General features: G+C 40.0%; 1 protein-coding gene across 6 annotated transcripts in view; it reads right to left on the bottom strand.

Moving 5' to 3' along the window:
• The window catches only part of GADL1 (glutamate decarboxylase like 1), an 88,097-nt gene extending 70,652 nt beyond the window's left edge, over positions 1-17,445 (bottom strand). The window contains exons 1-6 of one of the 6 annotated variants that reach the window (XM_074860784.1): positions 17,288-17,445; positions 5,913-6,085; positions 4,978-5,104; positions 3,197-3,287; positions 2,391-2,497; positions 856-971 (exon numbers count right to left, since the gene is read on the bottom strand). In XM_074860784.1, coding sequence (XP_074716885.1) covers positions 856-971; positions 2,391-2,497; positions 3,197-3,287; positions 4,978-5,104; positions 5,913-6,085; positions 17,288-17,294 — 621 coding nt within the window. In that variant the 5' untranslated portion in view covers positions 17,295-17,445. Of the gene's footprint in view, positions 1-855; positions 972-2,390; positions 2,498-3,196; positions 3,288-4,849; positions 5,105-5,912; positions 6,086-6,660; positions 6,775-15,713; positions 15,777-17,287 lie in introns of those variants that run through there. The other 5 variants (XM_074860795.1, XM_074860800.1, XM_074860790.1 and 2 more) reach the window with 5 other exon arrangements.
• Between the last annotated feature and the right edge of the window lie 8,459 nt (positions 17,446-25,904).

Below are 25,904 nucleotides of genomic sequence, written 5' to 3'. Positions count from 1 at the left end.
GGCCTCTTCAAAATAAGCCTCTCATCTATTTACACTGCAAACTGTTTGGAGCATAAACTTAAGACCTGAAATTATTTCAGTAACTGTATATACACTTCCTAGTACAACAAGGTTCTTACTTCTACCGGGGCCTTTATACAGCGGAGTCAGAATTAACAACTCTGTACTAATCAAATGATAAACTCTTAAAATTGGAGAGACAGGTGAGAGAAAAAAGCCACAAAAAAATTTGCTTCAGAATAAACATATGAATGTAACTCAATTTCCCACAGGCAGTTCAGACAGATATTATTCAAAACCTTTAAAACTAGCCACATATTTTCAACTTTTTAAAGAAGAACTGTCTAAAGATCCAGCATTTTTTTCCAAAATGCTTCATGGTAGGTTTGGTTCTGTACCATAACCAATCTGTATTTAGACATAGGGCACAGTGGGAGCTGCAGAACACCATCTCACAGGTCCACAAGTGCTCAGCTTAGTACAAATTAAACCTACAGAAAAAAACTTTGACATCCAAAAGCTACCTATGGTTCCTGCTAGACATTACGCTGTGCGAAATCAAACGCTGCAGACCTCCATAACACACCATATGCATTCTGCTTCAGGTTTGCCCCACATACAATCTATTCTTATATCAGCAGTTTCCAAGAGAAGGAACATCTGTGTTTGTTTTCTAAAAGCAAGGAAGCTTCTGCAGGGAAATTTACCATCAGACTTCTCCACTTAGCTCCAATATTCCACATCATACACTGATGACAAATTTATTGTACCAGTGCCCCATCAAATATGCAAATGATATAGTTTTGCAGCCATTGAAAAATAAAGTTCAAAACCCATTTTTTGTTTTGTTTTTACCTCTTCTGAAGTGAACAGGACTAGTCTTGGCAAACCTGAAAGCCCTTTTTCCTTTATCTCAGGACAAAATTTGTATCTTGCTAAGTTCATAGCATACATATTAGAAACAGAGCCACCTGCAGAAAAAGACATACAAAGATTGTATTAGCCACAGTCCTAACACCTGTCCTGTGTCTGAGTGCTTGACGTATTGGGGAAAAAAAAAAACACAAAAAACCCCAAACATACAGCAGGCCTATAGATGCATCCATCATAGCTTATTTCCTCCCCCAAAACCTACAGACATAAAATGAACTTTGGGCTCTGCAGCATGCACAGAAACAGAGTGTGTTTGAATGCTCTTTGGGGATATTTCCTGAAGAATAAGAACTGTGCTCAAACAGTCCTCCCCAACAGAGAATACGCTGCAACAGCTCCTTCCCCTTTACACTGAAGCAGTGCCAGCTCAGCTGCCCACACCAAGCTCAGCTGCGGCTGCACCGTACAGAGTCTAGGAGATCTCTTGGGCAACCAGGCCTCAGAGCATTATGGGGAGAAAAAAGCTGTTAGAAAAAAAACACAGTGAGTGGGAACTGAAAGATCTGCAAGGTAAGATCTGGATGGGCTTTATTCACTTAAAAGAACAAGACCAAAAGAAAAGAAAAACCCTTACATAAAACTAGCACAAAAAAGTACAATTCATTTATCTTTTGACAGTATCTCAGAAAGTTTCAGTTAAGCAATTGTGCTTTAAAAGCGAGGATTCTACTGAAAATACACATCAAATCTGATGTGAAAACATATCCAGGGAATTTTAGTTTATTTAGTTATTTATTTTGCTACTACTAGGCTAGAATTACTGACTTTGTTTTGGTTTTGAAGGGGGGGTTTAAATCCATTTACTCATTTAATTTCTCACCCCCAAATTAGATAGAAAAGCTTCACATCTAGCCTAATAATTCATTACCCAAATAACCTGTGGAATAATATTATTAGGCTTTGTTATTTCAATTCAGTGGGCTGGAATGCTACTTTACAAAGCAGCCATGTCTTATCAAGAAGCTTAAGAAATATTTGTTTGGTTGGCGTTATCGTAACATTTAATAAAATTATCAAAACTAAAAGGAGTTAAGCTCATGACACTCCCACCAAGATAAACTCTGGCTCCCACAGCTGATAAGCAGGATACACAGATCAGTGCCCTCAGGCACCACTGGTTGGTGTCTAGCTGATAAATCAGCTCCCTGCCTATCAACCAGTTTGACTCAATCCAATGAGGCTGTTGGTATTGTTGTTAATAAGGTCAGGAAGGGCATCAGTTACAATTAATTTCCACATAATTATATTTAATGTAGAACTGCTTTCATTCATTCATGATCACATTCACAGACTTATTTCTAGAAACACGTAAGATAAGTCCGGACTAAATAGCTCTCTGTGCGCATTACTGGATTTTTGCATGCATTTTCAAATATTCTACACAAATCCAATGTTCATGGAATTACTGGTATTAGTTGGTTTATAATAACTCAGCTTGAAATCTGAACTGTTCCTACCTGGATTAAATATACCATCACCTTCTTCCCAGCCTATGAACTCAATCATTTTCTTGATGACTGCTTCTTCCACCAAGAGAAACACAGGAGATACTTCATATGTATATCTGTACAAAAATAAAAGCATTGTGACTGATATTAAGACTACAGAACTCATGCCACAGAATACTGCTAAAAATAGATGAAGGTTTCTTGCACCTTTCTCTAATCTATCAGGAAGTGACCACCATCAGCAGAACTCTACACTAAAAACACTATGGATCTGACCCAGTAGATCAATTGCTTACTTCCTGACAGCATCACATTGACACTTTCACTCTCAAAGTAATACATCAGAGTTTGCTTTTAATGTAGGTCACACGTTTAAGTTTCAGCTATAATAATCTACTCAAAGCAACAATTACTTTTTGTTTAGGCTTTACATTTGCAAGAAAACAGTAGACAAGTAATCCATTTTCATTCAACGCTATGCAGAATGCTTCAAAGGAAATGAACAACTGAGTAAGTCTGATTAATTCCTTTTTATGCACTAAGTAAGATAAAAGTCTAGGTTTAAAAGCATTGAAAAACAAAGATCTCTCCTCTTAAACCCCACCTCACAAACTACAAAAAAAGGCCTCATCAGATTAGCCAACCTTCTGGTGAACTATTCAACCAATCCAGACTGTTTTCTCTCCCAAATTCCTACACAATTCCTACCTCCTCTGTAACACTGAAAACAGAAATCAGAGGTGGGAGGGAGCAAAAAAAGCTGTTATTCCAAAAAACATGCTAATTCATCATCAAGAGGACAAAGATACACTTACACACTTGGGTTCAGTGCTTCTGTAATGAAACGAGCCACTAACGAGTAATAATCTATTCCAGCATACAGCTGATTGAAAAATCTTGGATGACCTGAAAATAGAGATGAAAAGCAGGCAATGACAGGATATACATGAAAAGAGAATATATCACAGGCCCTCTTAGTTGAACGCTGATCACCGCAAACCACAATTCGCTCCATCATTCATATTTTCTGGAGTTACCCTCCTTTTCTTTGGTTAGACAATTCTTTGAAAGTAAATTTAATAAGCACTTTCAGGTCCCAAAACAAGGTTTGAGATGTAAGTAGTGCACAGAATGAATGTCAGTTGCTCACAAGTTTTACAAATAAAAAACAAAAGGGGGATTGATAATTGAGTATACACAGTGGCTTTTAACAGTGGTCTTCAGAGGCCACAATGGATGCTCAGCCAAATTTTGCTAAACAGTAAAATACATGAACCTGTTGATCCCAGGCATCTGTGCCTGTGCTCCCACTGAAACTGAGAGAGAGGCGCAGTATAACAGCTTGGAAAAACCTGATGTAGTTTTTGACAAGTTAAGAGAATTTGTTTATCTGCCTTGAAACACTGAGATACGACTAATTATGAGAAAATTCTATACTCTTGTTGACTATAAAAACAAGTCAGTTCAGCAGTGGGATCACCACCTAAATTTTAATCCACAGCATAGTGCTTCTACATGCAAAACCAGGTAAACTGTATCGCTTCATTTATATTTTATCTGGGCCTTCAGTAAATGTTATACTTAAAGACTATTTGCACAGTATATTTTTATATACAATATCCTTTCTAAGATGACATAGTGTAACAAATGAAAATCTAAAGGCAATTTGCAAAAGATAAACAGAACACCTTCTAGTAACTCAGTAATTATATCTGCATATTAGTAGTGTACTCCCCTTGTAGATCAATATTGTTACTTTTCTATGGTTTTCAAAGGCATGCTTTCTCTCTCAAAATTATTTTATGGTCTTACTTTGTAGCAACAGTGACTGTAGCAGGGAACATGCCCTGGAAATGCACAGCTAACTGTATCAAATGTCCTCACTTTCCAAAATACAGCCTAAACTACGCCACATTTGAAATCCTAAACTACTGATCCACAGCGCTATTTCCTGAACAGATGTTGTTCATCCCTTTCCACTAAAACTGAATTAAACTGAAACATATACATGCTGCAGAAAGGTTAGCCATAGAAAACTAATCCTGCAGACATGTGGTATACTGTCTCTGAAACACTGCAGGCTATCTTCTCAGTGTCTGGAATAGGAATTACCGCCTATCAGCAAATTAACACCCTATAAGACTATTGCTCAAAAAAACAGTAGTAAATGTAGGCTAATCTTCACTAAGAATGTATGAGGGCAATGATAGCAACTCCACTCCTCACCACTCAGACAGCAAGGAAATCACATACAAAGATCCTTCTCCTGCCTGTTTTGCTAGACTGTAATATCATACCTGTCTAGGTGACTTTCACAAGACTTCAAAATGACAGAATCTACCATTGATGTCAATGGCATTACAGGAATTAGTTTTCGATTAGTTTGCCATGATTACACACATTTTAGTCGAACCTATGGTGACCAGCATTCAGTCAAACGATGGACACAGGGTCAAATGTTTGCATACTTGTATAGGCAGGCAGAAAACAAACATTCACACTCCCAGTCTCCTGAAAGGTGACAGAACTTTGTAAACATTATTCTGTCTTCCTAAGTTAGCATACAAAATAACTTCACTAGAAATCACATTCCTACTGGTTTTGACGCTGTATTGTATAACATCCCGGCAGAGTTGCAAGAGTTTCTGATGAGATTCTCCAGTGTCCCTCATTTCCAGGTCAAGAATCTGCTTCAATGTCTCAGGGGCTTGCCATTCACAGACCTAGCGATGGAGAGGGAGAGGAGACACCAGCAGTGAACAGGTTAGCCAAGAGGAAGAAGTTATAAAGGTACAAGGTAAGCACCACAGTCAGCACTGGTTTCACAAAACTTCCCATTGCAGGGCAGCATGCCACCAGAAAATATCTCTGGTAAACTGGTCTCATGGGATCTTGGTTTTATTGTGTCTCAGGCATTGCTTGACCATAAAAATTAGAGTGGGGAATGCTGGAAGGCAGAAAAGCACAAGGCCTGTGGGTCAAATTCTGTCCTTAGGTAAGGATTTGTAATTACAGCATTTTCAGATGCTGTTCTGCCAAGGGGTATGAGCAACTAGTGCACACCCAAAGGCAAGCATGATTCATTTGCAGCTCTCCTTCCCATACAGCCTCTTAAGCAGGGGTTCTGCAAAACCCATAGCAACCTCATAATATTGCCCTTTCACAGTGGTACCACATGCACTAGTCCTCCTTCTCCAATACCAGTGCCCCTGAGAAGCAAACAAGTAACTCCCCTCACCCCCAACAAGAAAAACACTACACCCATTTGTCATCTCAAAGAAAGTGACCATTGAACTCCGAGATGAAAAAACTCATTATTTTCTGGCAAATATGTATGCTAATTATGTTATTGAAAGGTTTTATAATATGATCTTTCTTAATTTGTAAGGCTGTCTTTTTATTTCAGAGCCAGGCACAGACTAGAAACAATTTTGAGGCTACTTAAAGTGCAATAAAATACAGTTTAGAAAAAAAATTATTTACTGTTCATTATCTCCGTTATAAATTCTCAACACAACTCTATGGCTTTACCTTTTCTGTTACATCATCAGCTTTCTGGATGACTTCTTCCATTATAATCTTACAGGCCTCTTCCACAAACTTCTCTCCTGCTTTTGAGTCCATTATTGGACCATTTAGGATGACCCCATCCACCAAAACAGCATTCTTCTTCTTCTGGAGCATCTCCTGTTTGCAAATACCAACTGTAAGGTAAATAACTCACCATTAGAGCAAGGTCTGAACAACTAAATCATAAACTAAAAAAATATTATTTCATTGCTGAAGATTTAGTCAACTTAAGGAAAAAAATTCACATGGCCTTTTCATGTGTACAAAAATACTAGATTTTGGTGGAAGAATCTTTACAGACAAAAAAACCTAACGTGTTACTTCAAACCTAAATTGTTATTACGTAGGTAATAATAGCCTACTGTATGGTATCTACTGCTTTCTTAGCATACAAAAGCACACAAGGCACCTTCCAAACACAGAGAAAAATAGAGTTCTGGCCTAGAACATGATACAGCTGGATAAACAGAAATAAAATGCAAGATTATAGACATTTTTCTTAGCTGAAAATGTTTCCCTCCACATGTCATCCCTCCTGCTCCTCTTTTTTCATGAAGTAATTTTCAGCTTTATTTCCCGTATCTTTATGCTGCTCCTTCCCACCAGCCAGTCCTATTGCTCTGTGTCTTCTGCGTCCTTTGCAAAGCATCTCACTGACCCACACTCCATGAAGATAAAACCTTTTGAGATTGCTGTCAATATCACATACCTGTACTTCTTTCCTTTCTGCCGTTATGCTATTAAGTGCCCTCGGTCACTAATTACAGTAATTTGCTGTGCAGATTATCTTGTCTATTCACTTCAATGACGATCTCTTTCCTCTCCCTCACCTTTATCCATGAGACGTACTCTCCTGATATGTTCCATAAACACATTGCTACTTCCTCCTTTACATTACTTCTGAAAGCACATCCAAGATGCTTATAAGACACTGGCCAATAGCGGCAACCACGTATCTGTTTCATGTATTGATTTCATATGGCAAGATCAGGACTCCAGTTTTAATCAACATGAGGATAAAGATGAAAGTGAGACATCTGGAGATATCAAGGGAACAGACATTTGAAACAGTATAGTGCTGAAAGGAGAAGCCGTAACTACCATATCCAAATTATCTGGGTTAAAGACAACATCTGCCCGCTGATCTTGTCTTAGCATAGGTAAGATCTATGAAGCCAGGCAGCACTGCCTCGAAGGGTCGTCTTCACCTACAGCGAGGATGGTAGAAGGGTAAAGATGTATGAAGGAGAAAGTTCTATGCGCAAAACAACTTTATCTTCTGCTTTACCTTTTGCTCCAGTTACAAAGTACAAAAGAAAGGCGCCTTTTCCACAAGTCTAAGCAAACAACTGAATTTCCAGAAGACTGCCAGACACTGCAGTCTGACACATTCATCATGCTTATCATAATTCCAGTTCCTTATGCACAGGAGGATATAGAAGAACAACAATGCTGCCTAGAAAGGTGCATGAATTCAGGGTCCATTGATTGAAAGAAACCCTGTCAATCTCATGAGCTTTTATTTACTGACAGCTCAGAGAAGCTATTCAGTTCATTTTCACTTATCAGGAGAGGTATGACAAGCAAGATAAAATTCTAACATGAGATGGAACCTTGGGCTTCCCGTAACACCAATGACAAAAATGAAACCCCCAGTCTTCACATTTCTGAAACCACTTCTATTTTTAATCCAAAGGGGCAATATACTAAATTTTGTTAAACAGAGTAGCCTTTGGCACGTTGTTATAGGAGAGGCATAAATGTTCCTGTGGGACAGATACAGAACAAGCAGGTAAACAGTATTACATCTTCAACAGGCGAAGAGGGAAAACCACAGATGTCAAAAACGTCAATTCTCATCATGCTTCCCAGCACACCACAGCTGAGGCACTGTACAGAAACTGCAGCTTTGAAAAAGTCTTAGAGGTTTCTCTCTGAAAACACAAGCCAGAAGAGGTCAACTTTACAAGACTTAAAACACCACATATTAACAAGGAATTAGAAGGCATCAGGTCTTTGGGCAGACAGAACAGGGACTATTTTCGGATTGAGAGTTAGTTATTTGACGCATAAATAGCTGCCTTAAGTACTAACCAGAGTTTAACATAAACACAAAAAATAATTTCAGCCTCAACATCACCTGGAGATGCTACCATCTCCATGTATATCAAAGATATTTTGTTTCTATGGAAAAGAAGACAGGATCTAAAAAAACTGTATGGGAACTAATATCTATTGCAGAGGGCAGATGTTGATACTTGGTTTAGTTACAAGAAGAATAGACAGTGGAGCAAGAGTATTCGCTCTCCCCCCTGCCCCCCCCCCCAGGTCTCTGCTAGAACAAGAGCTGTGCAAAAGCTTTCTGTTGGTAACTCCATCAGCCCCAGTTCTGACACTTTTGCACAGAGATGTTATACTAGTACTTCCATGACACTACAATGATCTCTTCCAGGGATTCTGTGAAAAGCAAAAGCAGAACTTTACTTTTTCTACCAGGTCTTTAGGGGGCTGGGTGATAGGTCTAACAACAGCTCCCTATCTGCAGCAAGTCTGTTCACCTCTACACAGTTTTACAGTCTCCATAGAACACTTTGTGGAGCCTGAGGAAGAAGACATCCTCTGGAAAACGGGTGATTGTCTACCTCTAGTCTCAACACATCTGTGTTGGACTTCAGGCACAGTCAATGAAAAAAGAAAGGCAAAGCAAAGGGTCAGAAGGAAGGGAGAGAAAAGAGCCTTCATTTCAACAACAATTTACCTGTATAAGGCTCCAGCAAAGAGTTCAGGACTTAGCCCACATTATATTTCATGAAATAATACACCATGCTATTACTTGCTGCTTTCCCAATAATTTTTTGGTTATCGCTCACCATTTCAAGCTGAACTTGCCGAGCTAAATTCTGCCCTGGAACACCATAAGACTATTACTGGAAATTAATGGAACAACTATTTCACAATCAGCAGCTTAATCAAGCCCCAGATATACACATTTTCTGAGGTAAATGTCTTCGGATTTTGCAAACCACTGCTGGATATATACACTATTCTCATCCCTCATGATTTTACTGCAAATCCTGTGATACTTAATCCTCTGCTTATAACTGTCTGACTTCTGGGTTCTTATGAGAATTCCAAACCCTTCTTTATTGAAAAGTAAATGTGTTTCCTCTTGGCTGCAGTAAAAACCTTGAAGAGGAAAACTAGATGATAAAAGTCTGAATTTCCATAAGATTTTTTTTCTTTTTATCACATTTTTAAAAGATCCTATGACCAATTTATTATGTTTTAGATGGTGAACCTCCAGAAAGAATCTAGGTTCACTTTTTATGTCACAATACCCAAGTTAAATAGCATGCCTTTAACACCTTCTCAGAGCTCAAGCTAAGCTAAGAAACACAGTCTTTATGAGCTGATAATTCATGTTGTCTCTCTAAAAACAAATAAAAAATAATCATACCTCAAATGCTAAAAACATTATTTTCCAAGAATTTCGAGCCTTTTACATATATACTTCAAACACACCTGATTGGACTAAGGGAATGTGTTCCACATGGAGCCCACTTCATAGATAAAGCATCTTGTCACATACACCTTTTTTGTTTTCAAACATGATAGACAAACAATCTAGAGATGTGGCTGCAATAAATGTATTTTTTTCTATTTAAGAATACAGAAACAGACTCCTAAGCAGACTCAGAAAACAGACTTCCAGAAAGTGTATCAAACGCAATTTCAGCCAAATGGCTCCAGGCTTGAAAGAGAACTAAAACTTTACCAAATGGAAGTGCTTTAAATCAGAGATTAAGGATTACTGACAGTTCAAGATATCCTTCAGCAAAAGAGAAGACTCTTCAGTTGGAGAAGACTCGATCCTGCTCCAATTGAAGGCAATTGGGCATTTAGCCACTGGCTTCAGCAGTGGCAGAATCAAGCCTATAATTCTCACATTTCATCCTGAATGAAATATTCTATTACAGAAGCCTAAGGATTTCCAACCAGCACTTAATTGGAGCTGAAATAATGTACAGAAAAATAAACATTTTTTCAGATGTTTCTATATCTTTATGCAAGCACTACCCAGTATTTTAAAAACTGCATCTGTGTTTCCATAAACATATAGAAACTTTCACTGCTAAATTCCTGCACTACAAAAAGAAACTGGAGTCTTGTACTTGGCACGTTCTGACAACATTTGGGAGAGTAGAATAAAATGCCCAGAAAGATTTGCTGCTCACAAGGAAAAGGCAGAAACAGAAGGGGGTGGTTGTGAAAGAGGAGCTTGTGCTTGAATGCCAGAGCCAAATCCTGTTCAGTTTATGCTGTACTAGCACCACTGACTATTCAAGTGAATGCAAAAGGCTGGCTTTGGCCAAAAGCTGATTCCTGCTTTGTAACAAATGCAACAGTAATTGCCAGCATTAATCAGAAACAAATTTCAAATTTCTCATTCTGTATGATCTAGTCATGGTTCTTCTTTCAGAAGACCTCAGTATTTTCTTTCAGTGTGTCCAGCAAAAGAAAACAGGTGAACTTCAGTGTCAAGACTCCACATCATCATGTTTAATGGATTACTGTGGTGCCATATCATGTATCAAAGTATTAAAACACAAACCTGTCCTGTACTGTACAGCTATCTGAGTCCGTTGGCATACACAATCTTTAAAGAAAATTGTTTCTTTAATCACCACTTTCTATAACTGAAGTAAAGCCACTCATTTTAAGGCAAAATACATTGTTTCTTAGTAAACCAATTTCCCAGGCCTGTTGCAAGTAAAGAAGATGCAAGTTTCTTTGAATCCAGTATATAAGTTGACTTGGTGTCCTGGCAAACCCATCCATATGAAAAAAAAGTAGGTACATGTATGGTAGGGCTCATGCAATTGCCCCTATACTATGTGTTCCTGTTTTGCAGGTTTATGGACCAGGCCTGCGGACAGGGAATAAGTTGGGTGCTTCCCTTCAGAAGGCCTGCAACAGTCCCCCGCACATAGGAATCCTCCAACTGTGAAAATGCAAACATGACCTTTATAGAGCGTGACTCAAGGAAAATAAAAGTACTTGTGTCCAGGCTCAAAGGCCTCTCAATAGACTCTTTGAGCACACTGCTAGCACTAAATGGCAACAGTACAACAAACGGGTCCTATTCTCCGTCCCACACCTGAATTTCCCATTCTGAAAGGGAAGGTTGAGAGGAGAGAGAAAAATCTGGAGAGGAGCCCCAGGGATGAATATCTGACAGGGAATGCAAGGTCCCCACTAGGAGAGAGGTTCTGCTTTCAGAGATGTTTCCAGAGTCTTGGGGGGGCACTTTACTAGTTGAATGCTCATGACATGTTGCGCCCATTTGCTGCGTGCCAGCACCTGCTATACACAACAGTACTAGGCAGGACATGCCCAAAAAAAAAAAAAAAAAAGGCAGACAAAAGTTAAAAAAGAAGAATCAGGAATTTTTATGTAGCCAAACCTCGGGAATTGATGTTAATATTTAATAACAACTCAATGCCCTAACCAAGTAACTGCAGGAATGATTCATGCTGTAACATTTCCAATTAGGAAGAAAGGCTGCGGAGAATCAGAATTCACCTTGATGCAAAACTGAGAAACAGCAGATGCCAACTATGAAATGGAAATCCCCACTCCCTGACCCCAGTGAGACTCTCTCAGCTCACATGTTCTAATTTTTAACATCTGCCAACAGTATAGGAAGCATCTGAGAAACAAAATGGCTTTTATTTTAATTAGAAGTTGCACACCGATAATGAACATTTAATGACTATTCCTTTTTCTGTGGGAAAGTGAATATATTTACCACATCCAAGTCAATCACAGGCACTGTGCATGGGATAGGAAAGTTAACTTCAGGAGGCAGAGTTCAGACAGAAGTGACAAATATGTGTGACCCATATAGAATATAAAGAATCCCTGAGACTTCTCCGCTTCCCACTGGAAAAAAATGAAGTGAAAATACAATTGGGGTTTTTTTCCAAATGGAAGTCCCGCAACTTGATTCAAGAGAGTCCACGACAGCCTGTAATTTCATGCAAGAACTATTATTTTTAGTCATAGTAGAAAAACAATTTTTGACCCCAGTCTTTCAAAAATCAACTAAGAAAGCAGTAATTTACTAAAACTGAGTTTTCTGGGATTCAATGCAAGTTAAAAAGTGAAAATAGATGAAAAGTCTAAATTTCATTTTAGGAAGTTTTACCTCTACACTCAAGTTACAGTCAAAAAACCTTTTTTCCTCTTTCTTAACATCATAAACACTTCAATATTTTCTGTTTCATATGAAGGATTTACAATTACTGCTCACTAATTGATGTCTCCAACATTGCTCTGAGATATGCCCTTATGTACTAACACGGGGAAGCTAGTGCATAGTAAATCAGGATGTAACTTTCCAGCCCACTAGGTCCTCTGAAGTAGTTCCTATGTAGACAGTCATAATTTATTAGCATATTATGTATAGCAAAGTAGTTCAATCCACTTTCAAAATGGAGCAAGCTGCCTTGCACAGACTATTATAACATTGCTGGTCAGATCAGCGGAGACCAGTCACACAGACGAGGGACCCAGCAGGACCCTGAACCCGTCACTTCAGATGGTGCCTGCCTTGATTTTCCTATGTGGTTTTGGGAAACCATTCCTGAGCTGCAAGAGGCCAAGCTGTTGGGTGACAATACACATTGGCAAGTACCAGCAGAAAACACTGGCAGACCTCTTATTTGGGGGGCTTTTTTGACCATGCCAAAACATTAATCAGTCATTTGAGATCAGCATCAGCACTGCAACCAAATAGCAGGTACATACAGCATTTGTTGTTTGCTCTTTCCCCTTTGGGCAGGTGTAACAGCTTTTTAGCATGATATACTGGCCCCAGAGGGGGCTCAATAATCCCTGAACAATGGAGTAGGTCTGCTTGAGAAAAATTAGTTTAAGCAGCTCAATGGGACACAAGCTGTCCTGCAGCGTAACTAGCGGAGGGAAGCCAAGCCGCTTATGAGACAACCTTTCTTGTTGAAACCCTGACATTTGCCAATGGCTAAGATCATATTTATGAGGCTTTTCAGCTTACATAAGGTGAAATGCGACAAAGGGCAGAGACATCCAAGCTTCAGAACCAAAACCTCTTCTGAATTATCCAGATTTAACCAGCTACTTTGTAGAGTTATTACTACTTCGCTAAGAAAAGACCGTGGTCTCTAAGAACCAGTCCTCCTCATATATATGGCACTGAAAAACCTCTGGTCCCATGACTTTTCTTTAAGGACACCTCCATTTGCTGACACTTGACAAGTTTTTCATTTAAAAAAAAATATTAAGATCACATATACTCAAGAAACAGTAATAGAAATGGACATACATACATTTGAACCAGGTCAAAGTCACCTTTTATTACCCTTAGACTTGCCCTGACAATAATCATCAACAGAAACAATCTCCATTGACACACCACAAAGCAACAACAAATTGGTCTTTTAAATTTATTATTCCCCCATTGCACATGTATAAACCCCATTAATGTTAAGATAACTTCCATGCACAGATGGGAGAATAAAAAAAGGGAGGAGGTGGCCCCAATTTAGTCCTGTCCTGCTGAGTATCCTTGAGGTATCAATGCTTTGCAACTACCTTCCCAACAGCCACTACAGTTTGTGACATAAGACAAAGCAAAAAGGCCATAAGAAATTTAACTTTTGATTTTTGCAAAGCCTGACGAGGTAGTTTCTGTAAACATCTGGGATGAGCATTAGGCCTGACTATCCCAAATCTGACCGTGGGGGGCAGGGAAGGTCAGAGAAATACAAAGACATATATTTCAATGTGTCCACTTTTTTTGTCTTGAACATGTAATAAATGCTTATGGAAATACAAATGGTTTTTAATGAAACAGGCTGCTTAAAATAATCAAGGGCAGGGAAATCAAGGCACATGAAATCTAAACTGTTTAACAGGCAATAATAGCTGAATCAGTATGCAATAAGCTCTCTCAATGCATTAAAAAGCGACAATTCTTTGTTGCATAAGTGACAGCTTAAAAGATGCCTTAATCAAGAAAGAAAAATTATTTATTGAACTTCTCAAATGTCAAATTAAGCTTCTTCACTAAACGTTCATTAACTGCCAAGAAAATTCTTATTCATTTTGAAGTACAGTGAATGCACTCACACAGAATGGCTTTATTTAGTGCAAACTTCTTTTCTTGCAAACCTATGTCTCCCCTCCTCTGACGAAGTGATATTAGCAAAGTTCCTAGTATCTTTTTTATCAGATTAGATTTTAAGACACAGGAGAGATCCTATCCCTCTGCTCTGACCAAAATACTAACCCGAGTGTCACATTACCAGAGCTTTAAAGTCACCCTAACTTTCAGTATGTTTTACCATGCTTCACATTACACCTGTTGAGATGGTAACACAGCAACATCTTACATGAAATAAACGTTTTCTGACTCATCTCCCCATCCTGCTGGAAGATGCAAACCACGTAACACCCCAAACATACCATATACACACTGAGCAGACAGCAATTAAGAAGTTAAAGAGCAACATATTGCATAAGTGCCGGCTGCTCCCATCCTCTTATGATTTCCAGCTCCAACTCTGTTTGTTGTACTTGATGAGCTAGTAACTTGCTTGAGACTCTTCTTAATAGACTCAGCCGTTATGTCCCACAAGGATACACCTCTTTTTTTTTTTTTTTTTGGTCCAAATACAGAATTCTCTAAGCTTTCTCCATGCCAAAACAACCTTGGAAAGCTACCCTGATGCCAAATGACTGAAGATATATGCAGTCAAGATCTGTTTCTGCAGCTAGGAGTACAAATCCACAACCTGGCCCCCTCTCATTAATGGAATTTTGCTATCTTTTGTGTTAGTGGAAGCATAGCCTAAAAAATCCTTTTACTCATCCCTGCAGAGTCATTAAGGCTGACCTTGTGGACAGTGGTGATAATGCCTGAAGAAATTAAGCTCACTTAGCAACAAGCAAAATGAACCTTACAAGTGCTTGCTTTCAGATACATTAAGGGTCTTTAAAATTAAAAAAAAAAAACAAAATGTGTCACACACACCCCCCACACCCCCCCCCAAGAGTGCTCCCAATGCGTTCACCACAGCAGCTGGTGCAAGGGTAACTCTATGCACATCCAAGCCTTCATTTTGCCAGCTGCTTCAACTGTGCAAAGCAAACACAATGCTACTGCTGCAACAGGCAGGTGCCTTCAGTCCTTGTCTCCTAGATGTCTTCCCATATCATCTTAAAAGAAAAGAGCACATAAAACCAGTACTGAAAGGAGAACTGCACATATCAGCCCAAGAGATCTGATTTTAACTGTGGATTCACACTTGCTAGGAAAAAAAAAAAAAGCAGCTTTCCACAGGGAACAAAGACCTTACCACCTCAAGAACTAAAGAGCCCCACTTCTTCAACAGCTCAAGATAACAGGAGCAAAATCTTCCTCCAGAACCCAAATCACCTGAATTCACAAATAAGGCAACAATCAATACTCACAGAAAAGGCTACAATGCAGCCCAACTTCCTTAACCATCCCACTCACGTGAAGTTCATTCATCAAACAGAACCTAGCAGAAAACCGCAAATCACCAAAGATAAAGGGAAGAGAGGACAGGGAGAATAAAAAAATTCCTCAGGAGAGATAAGGTACGCAGAAGTTACAGATGCTACTCATGAATAGGGTAGAGAGACTGGAAAACCTGCAGCAGAAAGGGGGGGGATCATATTATCACTAGACAGTCTTACCAGCACAAGCCAATGGTTTTAGAAGGAAATTAGACTTTTGGTAGTGTACTTCAGGCAATATTTGAACAAGAGCACTACTACTCAGCTGGAGGGAACACCAGGATCTCAGTCTTAGTGACCACTCGAAGCTTATCTTTGGTGTTGTCTTGGCAGAGGATATTAAGATAAGCTGCGTCAGAAGCAAATCACTTTTAGAGCTGCTGTCACTCACACAGTACTGCTCCTGCTACTCACACAGTACAGCCTTAAACTACTATGCACGCTAGAATGTATTTACTGCACATTAGAACTGTCACGTAACTTTACAACGCTCATTCAATTTACATCAAATCAAGCAAAAGGGAGTCATCATTCTTAAAATATTAAGTTTCAGGAGTTTTCTTTCAAATATATTATTTTGTTTGGAGATTCTCCATCAATAGAGTGTTAATGACTTGGGTCACCCATGAATGCAAGACACTGAACTTCTGGGAGACAAGCTAGACTTTCCCAACCTGGGACTAAAATCTTTTTCACTGTCTCATTCATGCTTAGGGTAAAACTAAAAGAAACATACTAGGTCTCAAGCCTTTTTGACTGTTTCCATAACAGATTCCCAACTTGGGGTAAGTGGAGAAATTCTTATCAAGAATATTGATCTTGTGGGAGACGGAACAGGAATCTGCAAACACTTTCACTGTTTTCTGCCTTAGCAACCAGTTTCCACTCACAAGACCAAGGAATTCCTCATTTCTTAACGTTGCAAATAATGACATACCTGAAGCCTAGGTGTACCACAATTTAGTCTCTGGATTTTCTAAGCTTCTCCAGAAGTCCCATTATTGTATTAGGCATAGGTCTTCCACACTCCCAACTTTTATAAACATACGGTCAACTTTTCTTTTTTATTACACAATGATGCAAGGCCTTCCTGCTAATGCAGGTAAACAAGTTAACTTAATAATACATTTATAAAACAGGATTAACTTCTCCCTTCCTGAGACCTTCTGCTCCAAAACAAATCACTGTATTGCCACACCTGCTTTATCTGGTGCCTGGAAAAAAAAAATAACGAGCTAAAAGGCACCCGTCTTTAAAAATCATTTATTTCAACAGAAATACTGTGCTGCAATGCTTTTCTAACAAGCGATGCAAAGTCTACCTTATTAAGCCGTTCTGGCTAGGTTACTGCTGCACTTTAACGAAAGGAGGCTATAGATAGACACTTGACAGGCCACCTCCACAGCTTACAGGGGAAGTTTCCGAACCGGCGGGAGCCCCTCGCGAAGGCAGCCCTACCCCTCCCGCCCCTTGGCTGCCAGCCGCCCCTGCCTCCCGCCGCCGCCCCGAGGTCCCTCTCCTCCCGGGGCCCGGCGGTCGCCGTGGCGGGGAGCCCCCAGGAGCCCCCGGCCGGAGAGGACGGGCTAAAGCGCCCGGGGGGGGGTCAGAGATGGCGGCGCTGCCCGCTACCCCGCCCGGCCCAGGGGGCGCCGCCCCGGCGGCCGCAGCCTGAGGCGCGGCGGGTGGGGGCCGCAGCCCCGCTGAGGCGGGCAGCAGAGGCGGGAGAAGGCGGCTCTGGGGCCGGCAGCGTTTACCCTCCATCTCGCCTTCGCGGTGGGAGCCGGGTGCGGACCGGAGGGGAGGGGGAGAGGCACTTCCCCGGCGTGGCCCTGGCCGCTCCCGCGCCGAGCCGAACCGAACCGTCCTGTGCCGAGCTGAGCCCGCAGCCTTCGCCCCGCACACCCGCAGCCGCCCGGCCGCTGCCTCCGGGCCGCCTATTAATACCCTCTGCGCCGCTGGCCCGCCGCCAGCCGCCTCCTCCGGCGGCGGGGGGGCGGGGGACGGGACGCGGCCGGGCGCAGCGGAGGGGGGAGCCGCCCGCAGGCCCTCCCGGCCCGGCTGCCCCCGGAGCGTGAGGGGACCGGCGGCGGGGAGGCCGCGGTAAGTCAGGAGGGAGTTTTTAAAGCCCGGGCGCTGCCCTCACTCCGAAGTCAGGGGTTCGGTGCTGTCGCTCTTCGTGACAAGAGTTTGTTTCGGTGCCTCAAAACCCTTCGCGGGGATGAGGGACGGGGAGCGCGGGCAGGAGCCGGCTGCCGGCACGGCCTCGGCTCCTCAAGGCACCGCCGGGGATATTTTAAGGCCTCCGGGTGCGTTGTAGCTGACCTCCTTATTCCAGTTTATTCTAGGACACCAGCCCCATTCAACGCGACACAGGCCTTCTTAATTCTCATCCCTTTATTGCCACGTAATTGCTACCTCTAAAAAAATAAACCAAAAAAAAGCGTGAACAAGCTTTCTTCTTGATAAAAGGTGTTAGTGCTGTTGTCACAGAGAAGTCTGAGAGTGGCCAAAAATTAACCACCAAAGCCCTCAAAATATCATGTCTTCCATTAAAATTCGGGCCTGATTAAAGTTTGGCAAAGATTTTTGGAAGCTAGTGAAACATTCGGGTGTGAATTAAACATTTATTCAAATATAGTAGCCTAAATTTCCTTGGTTGTGAGGAAACAAGTGTAGCCCTTTTCTAGCTTCATCTGCAGACTCCTCGAAGTCATTAATAACTTCTACAACTTGCAGAAGGTGATTTTGTAGCTCAATAGATAGGCTATACTGCAAGAGATAAGTATTTGAACCTTGTTGTGGTAGATAAAAATGGTAGATATCACTAAATTAAAAGTTCGTAGTTGCCTGGGAACAAGAACATGGCCTGATTGCATTCATCATGGGTAAATGAAGGACAGCCCTAATCAAAACTATGTATTTCTGCTGCTTCAAAAGAGCTAATTTCCACAAACTGAGAAAAACAGTAAGGGGAACTGTCAAGGCAAAAACCACAACACTGGAAGAGGGGCTTTCTTAAAGACTCTATTAAATGGCCAAAAGACTTACGATTTCGCAATCACAGAAGGCAGTAACTTTCCCATAAAAGCTCAAAGGTGGCACTTAGAAATAAAATGGAAAACAAAGAGAAATTAGATAAATTACAGTTGCTATAAATTACAATATCAAAAATTGCTAAAGGAAGTTAATAGGCAAGAAAAAAATCTGTGGTTGTAAGAGCTGAAGACAAATGAGACATTTCAAGTGTGTTAGGAATAAAAAAAACCCCAGTGGTGATACTGGCCCATCAGTAAATGTAGTTCATAAGTGGTTTTGTGCTGATGTGGAAAACGTAAATATGTTCAAGAAGTACTTCTGTGCTACAAAAGAAACAAGTAGGTGGATCTCAAGGGGATTATGAAGAACTGCTCCAGCCTGATAGTAATTAAGAAAGATACGAATCATGACTAGTCTCCCATAAGCAAACTTAGATAACTTTTACTCCCAGTTCCAGAATAGATACTTGGGTTCTTTCACCTGGTTTAGTAAACTTTGGAATTCCAAATTTGAAATTCCAAAGGGTTGCTAGTGTTATACCAGTAGTCAAAAAAGGGCAATTGCAATGACAGCAAAATATGAGCCAACATCAGAACCCCAAATAATAATGGAAATAACAGATTTAATGTAAAAAGATTTCAAAGAAATGAATAGAAATAATTCCAGTCTTTTTTATGAAGACCAGGTCTAATCAAACTTCTCTAAATTCATTCTTTGATGAGATTGCTCATTTGGTTAAGTGCATATTGATGATTTAGACTTTCTTTAAGACAGTCTGAAAGAAAATGTAGTACCCCATGATATCATTAAAGCAGATGCTAAATTGACTAAGACTTTGCCTAAATGACTGATGACAAGGAGTAGCTGTCACTAAGGAACCTTCATCAGATGAATGTGTTTCTGTAAAAAGGGCGTCACATCTGAAAAATGACACAAAAAGAAGAGAAGTGGTAAAGGTAATAAGGACCAAGCAACCACATGAAGTAGTCTGAATTGAGTGGTAAATTGGGCCTTGTCAAACAAAATACATATACTGTAACTAAATCCCTGTAACAAGCTTGAAGGACTGTAGGTGCTGTGTACTGAGAGGGAGATGGCACTTGCTGAAAAAGATTTAGGGGTTGTAGTCACTAACTCATCATAAATGCTCGCTCTGACACTGTTAAGAGGAGGGATTATTCTGCATCAGGGGAGTAGGAAGTAGGGGAGATAGTTTTATCTCTGGATGTATCACTGATGAGACCAATCTTGTATACTATGTTCCTTCCCATGTTTTGAATAAAATGTTGAAAAATTGGAGAGGGGGCAGATTAAGAGCTGAAAATGTGATTTGAGAACTGAAGAAAAATGCTGCTAAGTGAGACTTAAAGAGCTCAATCTGTTTATCATATCAAAAAGATTGACTTGATTACAGCATATAAGTACCTCTATGGAGAAGAAAAATACTGAATTCTGAAGGGCTTTTTAATCTAGCAGAGAATGGCATAACAAGAAGCTGTGGTAGAAACTCAAGTCAGACAAATTCAAATGAAGCACACAATTTTTCTTCTTAAGGTGATAATACATCACTGGAACAAGCTAACAAAGGTACCAAGAAATTTTTAATGGTTTTATGTCCCCTGACTGGGACAAGATGTCTTTCTGGAAGATAGGTTTTAGCCAAATGCAAGTTACTGCCCTCAGTGCTTGTACATGCGTGAAATTTAGTAACATAGGATACAGAGGAGATGAGATCATATGACTAAAGGGTCCTTTGTGTTCTTACTTCATTCTTTCTTGTTATACTAAGTAAATATAAGAAGGGGTGGCTACTGGTGAGCATCTGCTCAAGATTATATTCTTTGTCAACTGACTGCAGTCAGTCTCCATGAAAACATGCCTACCCTGAGTGTGTAGGATTTTAAATGATCACAATGCATGAGACATTCTTGGCAAGCAGAGTATGAAATATCAAAAGACAATCAACATTAGTCACCTATTTTCATTTGTCAGTGCACTAAGCTGACAAGATTTCAGTTCATCTGGGTCACAAAGGAGCTCAGAAGAGCTTAAGGAGAAGCTGAAGGAAAGGGCAGAAGCATGAGTCCATTAAAAGCACCAGCCATCAGACTTAGGTAACGTGATAATTAAACTGCAAGCTTCGAAATGCTGGCAGACAAAACAGATAACTAATTCTATATGCAATATTACACTAGTAAATATACATCAGTTTTAAATATTTATGGACTTCTTGCCCAGCTTGTGCATAAATGAATCAAGTTACCTCACCTGAAGCTATGATCCCCCATAATGAGCTGTGGTATGCAGTGAAGACTAAAAGGTTTGACACTGACAAGTAATACCTACCTCTCTGAAAGCAGCCAGGACCACACAACTGAATTGTGTTGCACATAAACTATTGAGAACTGAATTTAAACATTCATGAACTAACATTCTTCTTAAATTGTTGTATTTGCCAGGATGTGAACTTGCATCTTCTCTCTTCTGCTTACAGAGTTGATATGGCAATGTTCATCTCGGTGCCCTTTCTGTTCTCATCACCTGTCCTCCTCCCTGAAGTTTGTTACATGAAGACGCAACCTTTTCAACAAGTGAGGAACCTCCTCTAAACTGTGCAGAAAACCAGTGGCTCTAAACAAATAGTTAAAACAGAACAGTAGAATAACCATATATTCCTTACTGAAGGAAGAAAGAATAAAGTTGGAGAGGGAGGGTTCATTTTGGGATTAGCATGTAAACTTTTTTTCAATTCTGCTACCCCAAAATTCAAAACAAGATTGCTTTACAAACAAGAAAACAATTTTATCTAAAAGACACTCAAAGATTTGGAACTACCTAATTTTGGTGTGTAAGCTCTTAACACCCTGTGAATGGTTCTGACTTCTAGAAATTATTTAGAAAAATGCCAGGCCCTTTAGATGATCTTAAAGATGGAAGCTTTCAAAATTACCATATACTTTTGCAAATCTAACCTGTAAGGTGCATAAAGTAGGGTCTCAGCTCTTTCTCTGTCTTTTCCCCAGGAGAAGTTGTGAGCTCCATTTTTAAAATTACAAAGAATTCCCAACTCCAAATGGAGTAAACAAAAGCTGCAGGATCCCTGCACTTGTGAAAATCAGATCCTGGGGAATTAATAATGGAAGTGTCATGGTTACCTCTATTGGTATCAACATCACCTATGGAACTCAAACATTAGTAGTCTGGTGCAGGTAACTGAGACAGGGAAGAAAAGCATTAAGAGGTTGAAGGGCATTCATTACCTTTTTCATGCCTAGAGGAATAATGTTGCTGTGCTACTGGAGGCCAACCAAAGGTGAAGGCTGATCATTCTATACAGTAAAACGAAGAAGTAGTTAGGCTCTCAAGTTGCAGCATCTGATGCCTTCAAAGGAACAATATTACATTAGCTGGTTGGCAAAAACATTGTTCAGAACGTCAAGGCTCAAAACAACAAAACATCAGTTAGGTGAGGCTCGGACCCTAAAGGCATCAGCAAAGAAAACAGCAGAAAGAATACTGACTTTAAGCAGCAAAATATGGCTACAGGACCCTTCCTGGAGATTATATTCTGCGCATCAGAGGGGATCAAATGTCATTCCCTTGAGACACACATAGGCCACATCTTCTGGACAGCACATCGTCAGACGTCGAAAGGTCTCTACATACTGTGAAGAGTCTAGGGGGAGGAAAGCACGGGGAGCAGTTCACAAACAGCAAAAGCATCTGCATCCTTGGGAGGCAGGGCAAGGACCTGTCGAATACCAGAACTCACTGCTGTCCCTGCTGGTGGTGCCAGGGGCAGGATGAGCAGGAAACAGCAGCAGCCTAAAAGAGTCAGAAGCACTGAAAGGACATCCCACCACTCCACTGCAGGCCTGGGCTGGACATCCAGCTCAGGTCTGTGGCAACCTAATGTTGCTATCTTTATCCCTGCTTGCTGCTCAGATGGAAACTCACTCAAATTGCTGGTTTCATAGACCCAGCTTAGATACCCACGTTGTGTATTTAAATCTATTAAATCACGTCTATATTTTCTTGGAAAAAAAAGTACAGTAATCCAAATAGGGCTATTTATAACACTTGAGCATGCAAACTTTCAAGACTGGCTTTTGTTGATTCAAGTCAATAATGATAATTTCAGATCTAACTGTTATTATTCCCATGTTTAATAAAAGAAGCCTAGCAACATACATTATTAAAGGTAGACTACCTAAGGTGCCTGATCTCAAAATTGTAATACTATTTTTATATAACTGATATGTCTTGTACATTCTCATTTAATCAATGTTGGCAAACCAGGTCATGTCATATCCCTTCTCTAATGCTGGTTTTGGTGGGAGGAAAAAGAATTTAAAACCTCATAGGAGGAAGAACCTTGCAGGATATGGGAATCAGCATATTGTTTCACCCATTATGTTTTAATAAAATATTTTCCTGGGGTAGATATGTGCTCTGGGAAAGATCCTCATGATAAAATAATGCTTAACAAATCTCATTACTCAGGTTTATGAAGTCGCTTGCCCCTTCTGTAATTCAGAGAGATTAAATCACTCCTGCAAATTAAAAATAGGACGATCAACCGATTAGAGCAGGACTTCTGTTTGCTATTTGAATCAGGCAGACAAAAGAGGTAGCAGAAGCAATAAGGAAATCAGTTCAAGAATTGTAACAAATAAATGAGGATATTTAAAATCTCAGACTCTAATTGTATCTCAAGATCTTATTGATTACAAAGAAAAATACTATACAAGCTTCATTCTTATGGTTTATAACATTACCAAAATCTTTTGATGGCCATATAATTCACATTTGCCTGTTATATTTTGTTCTAGATAGAGAAGCCTAGGGAAAAATGGCTAATAAAAGCAAGGTGTTTTCATCCTTATGTGTCTGTACTCGAAGTTTTTTAATAAACAAAAAGATACTAGAAGTGCATATAGCTTTTTCTTTTTTTTTTTTAATGCAAGAATCTTAACATTCTATTTTAAGCATAGAAAGAGAAAGGGGATCACAGAGGAGGGATAGAGAAAAATTAGAAAAACACCAGATACTGCTCTACTGCGGTCACTACAGCTAGTGTGGGCATGCATGAGCTATCTTTAAACTATCAAGCTTGGATATTGCTAAAGAAGTAGCAAAAGTAACACAATGCTCAAGGCAAGCTGCAGACTCTTCCTCAAGGCTGAGTATTTGGCACGTGGCTCACACGGAGCTACATGCTGCTGCATCCAGAGTGCTGTCCTGCACAGGGCTGTAACAGATGATCATATCTGCTGGCAGAACAGATCAAAGATCAGCCCTTGGTTTATCTTGGAAGTTAGAAGAGAAAACCCGTGTATGAACATTACAAAAGTTGAAGATACAATTAGTGAAAAGACAGGGTTTCACTCATCAGTCAGCTGCATCGAGTAGACTCTCCCACAATGGCTCTTTTCCTAAATATTTTATAGATATTTTTGAATCAGGCTTCACTAGATATTCTTGAGACAGTAAACTGAAGATCACAACAGTAGAGGTGATGAAGCAGAGAAGGGGCAAACTCTCCACTTTCACATTTTGTAGTGTCAGGAATCTTAAGAAAACCCAATATACCTGGTTTTCCACATAGAGTAGCTTGCATGTTTGTTCCCCACCTAAAAAAAAAAAAAAAAAAAAATCTCTTGTCATTTTCCAAAAAAATAAAAACTAGCAAATTTTGAGCAGTCTAAGTATATGCCATCCTGAAATACCTTTGTGGCAAATGCTGTAGTTGCCACATTAGCAAGCCATAAAATAAAAGGCGTGGATATTGTTTCTAGTATCAGGATTTATGTCCTTTGTAACTTGCAGCCACCAGAAGTTAACATGAGTCCAAGAAATGCCCTCAGACAGGTCTAACACCATCCAATGCAGGGCATTGTGTGGTACCATCTGGAAGCAGATACAGATACTGCAGAGTGGAAGTGGAACACATCTACATTGTCTTCCAGAGCATGTAACCATGTTAAGTAAAGACGGCTAATGCCTGAGCTTCCTGTCTCTGTAAACTTCAGGAAAAGAATGAAGTTTATGTCAATTCAAGACAGATTTTATATGAATTCTTTCCTGTTGCAAAACAAGAGTCACAGACCACATAACATTCAGAAGGATGCAAAGCTGCAGGCAATTTCAGAACCATACTGAGCAATGTTATTTAGCAAAAAAGAAGTCTGTGGGTTCTGCAAATGAAATTACTCCAACACTCGCTTGCATAGCAAATGTAGAATTCTGTGTACAACCAAGGTACAGTAACCATCATGAAACTGCATTTGGGGACAAAAAAAGCTCCTTTGAGCCATCTTCATATCTGATGTGACCTTGTACAATTTCACTGTAGTGAGCACGATTTCTTGTATTTGTTCAAAGACCTGTTATGACTAAAGAAGTCTGAGGTAAAATGAAATTGCTGTATGCAGGGACTGTAATAGTTGATGTCATGGCTGGGATACAGAGACTAGGCATAGTCAAGAAGCAAACAGATGTCACCATCCCACACCCAGAACAAAGTATTTTTTTAATGGTAACACATTTTAAATAATGTAAATACCGCATGTAGATTAGAGAGATGGTTTCAGTTAAGTGGCTTACTATTTCTCTGTTTTCCAGAAGAAATGAAGCAGCAATAGGGAGAGGACTAACTTCTTCAGGATAGTATTAGCTCTGTGAAACCAGAAGGCACTTCTGGCCTATGTCAGCTCTTCCATGCTAGCAGAGGCAGAAATCAAGTATGTCAGTGGCCCTTTTGTCTGTCTGTACACTGTTGGTTAAACAGCACAACTACACCAAACACTGTTATTGTGATAACTGGAAGCAGTTTTAATATCTAGGTTCCCATGCAGAAAGTAAAGCAACCAGTTACTTCCAATGGACACACATTCAACTCCAATTCGAGTCTATCTTGATACACCTCATATAGCTTTCATAACACCGAGCTACATCTTTGGCTACCAAGAGGTAACCTATGCAACAAGCTGGCCTTGCAAATTCAAGCCTAAGACCAAGAAATGGAGATGATTGGGAGTTGGGCACAGTACAGTGCATATAAGTAATGTCTGCAGTCTTGGGGCTTTTTTGGTAGTTATTTCTCCATCAATTCTTTTCTAGTGAGGAAAAAGGTTAGTTTGTGACAAAGCATCTTTTCTGAGATCAAAGGAGATAAGCAAGAAATATAAGCACCTCTCAGGACAAGAATTATGCTAAGCAGCTCACTCCTCTTAGCATCCTCAGCTCTTACATAACTTTAAAAGTCCCTTTTGTTAGATTAAAGAAAACAGCTTGCATACAGACAATATAGTGAATAGAAAGGTCAATGCCAAT

The sequence above is a fragment of the Strix uralensis genome, chromosome 1 (genome assembly GCF_047716275.1).
Source record: "Strix uralensis isolate ZFMK-TIS-50842 chromosome 1, bStrUra1, whole genome shotgun sequence".
NCBI lineage: Eukaryota > Metazoa > Chordata > Aves > Strigiformes > Strigidae > Strix > Strix uralensis.
The sequence above is the reverse complement of the archived record's forward strand: the minus strand, read 5'-3'. Positions and strand labels throughout refer to the sequence as shown.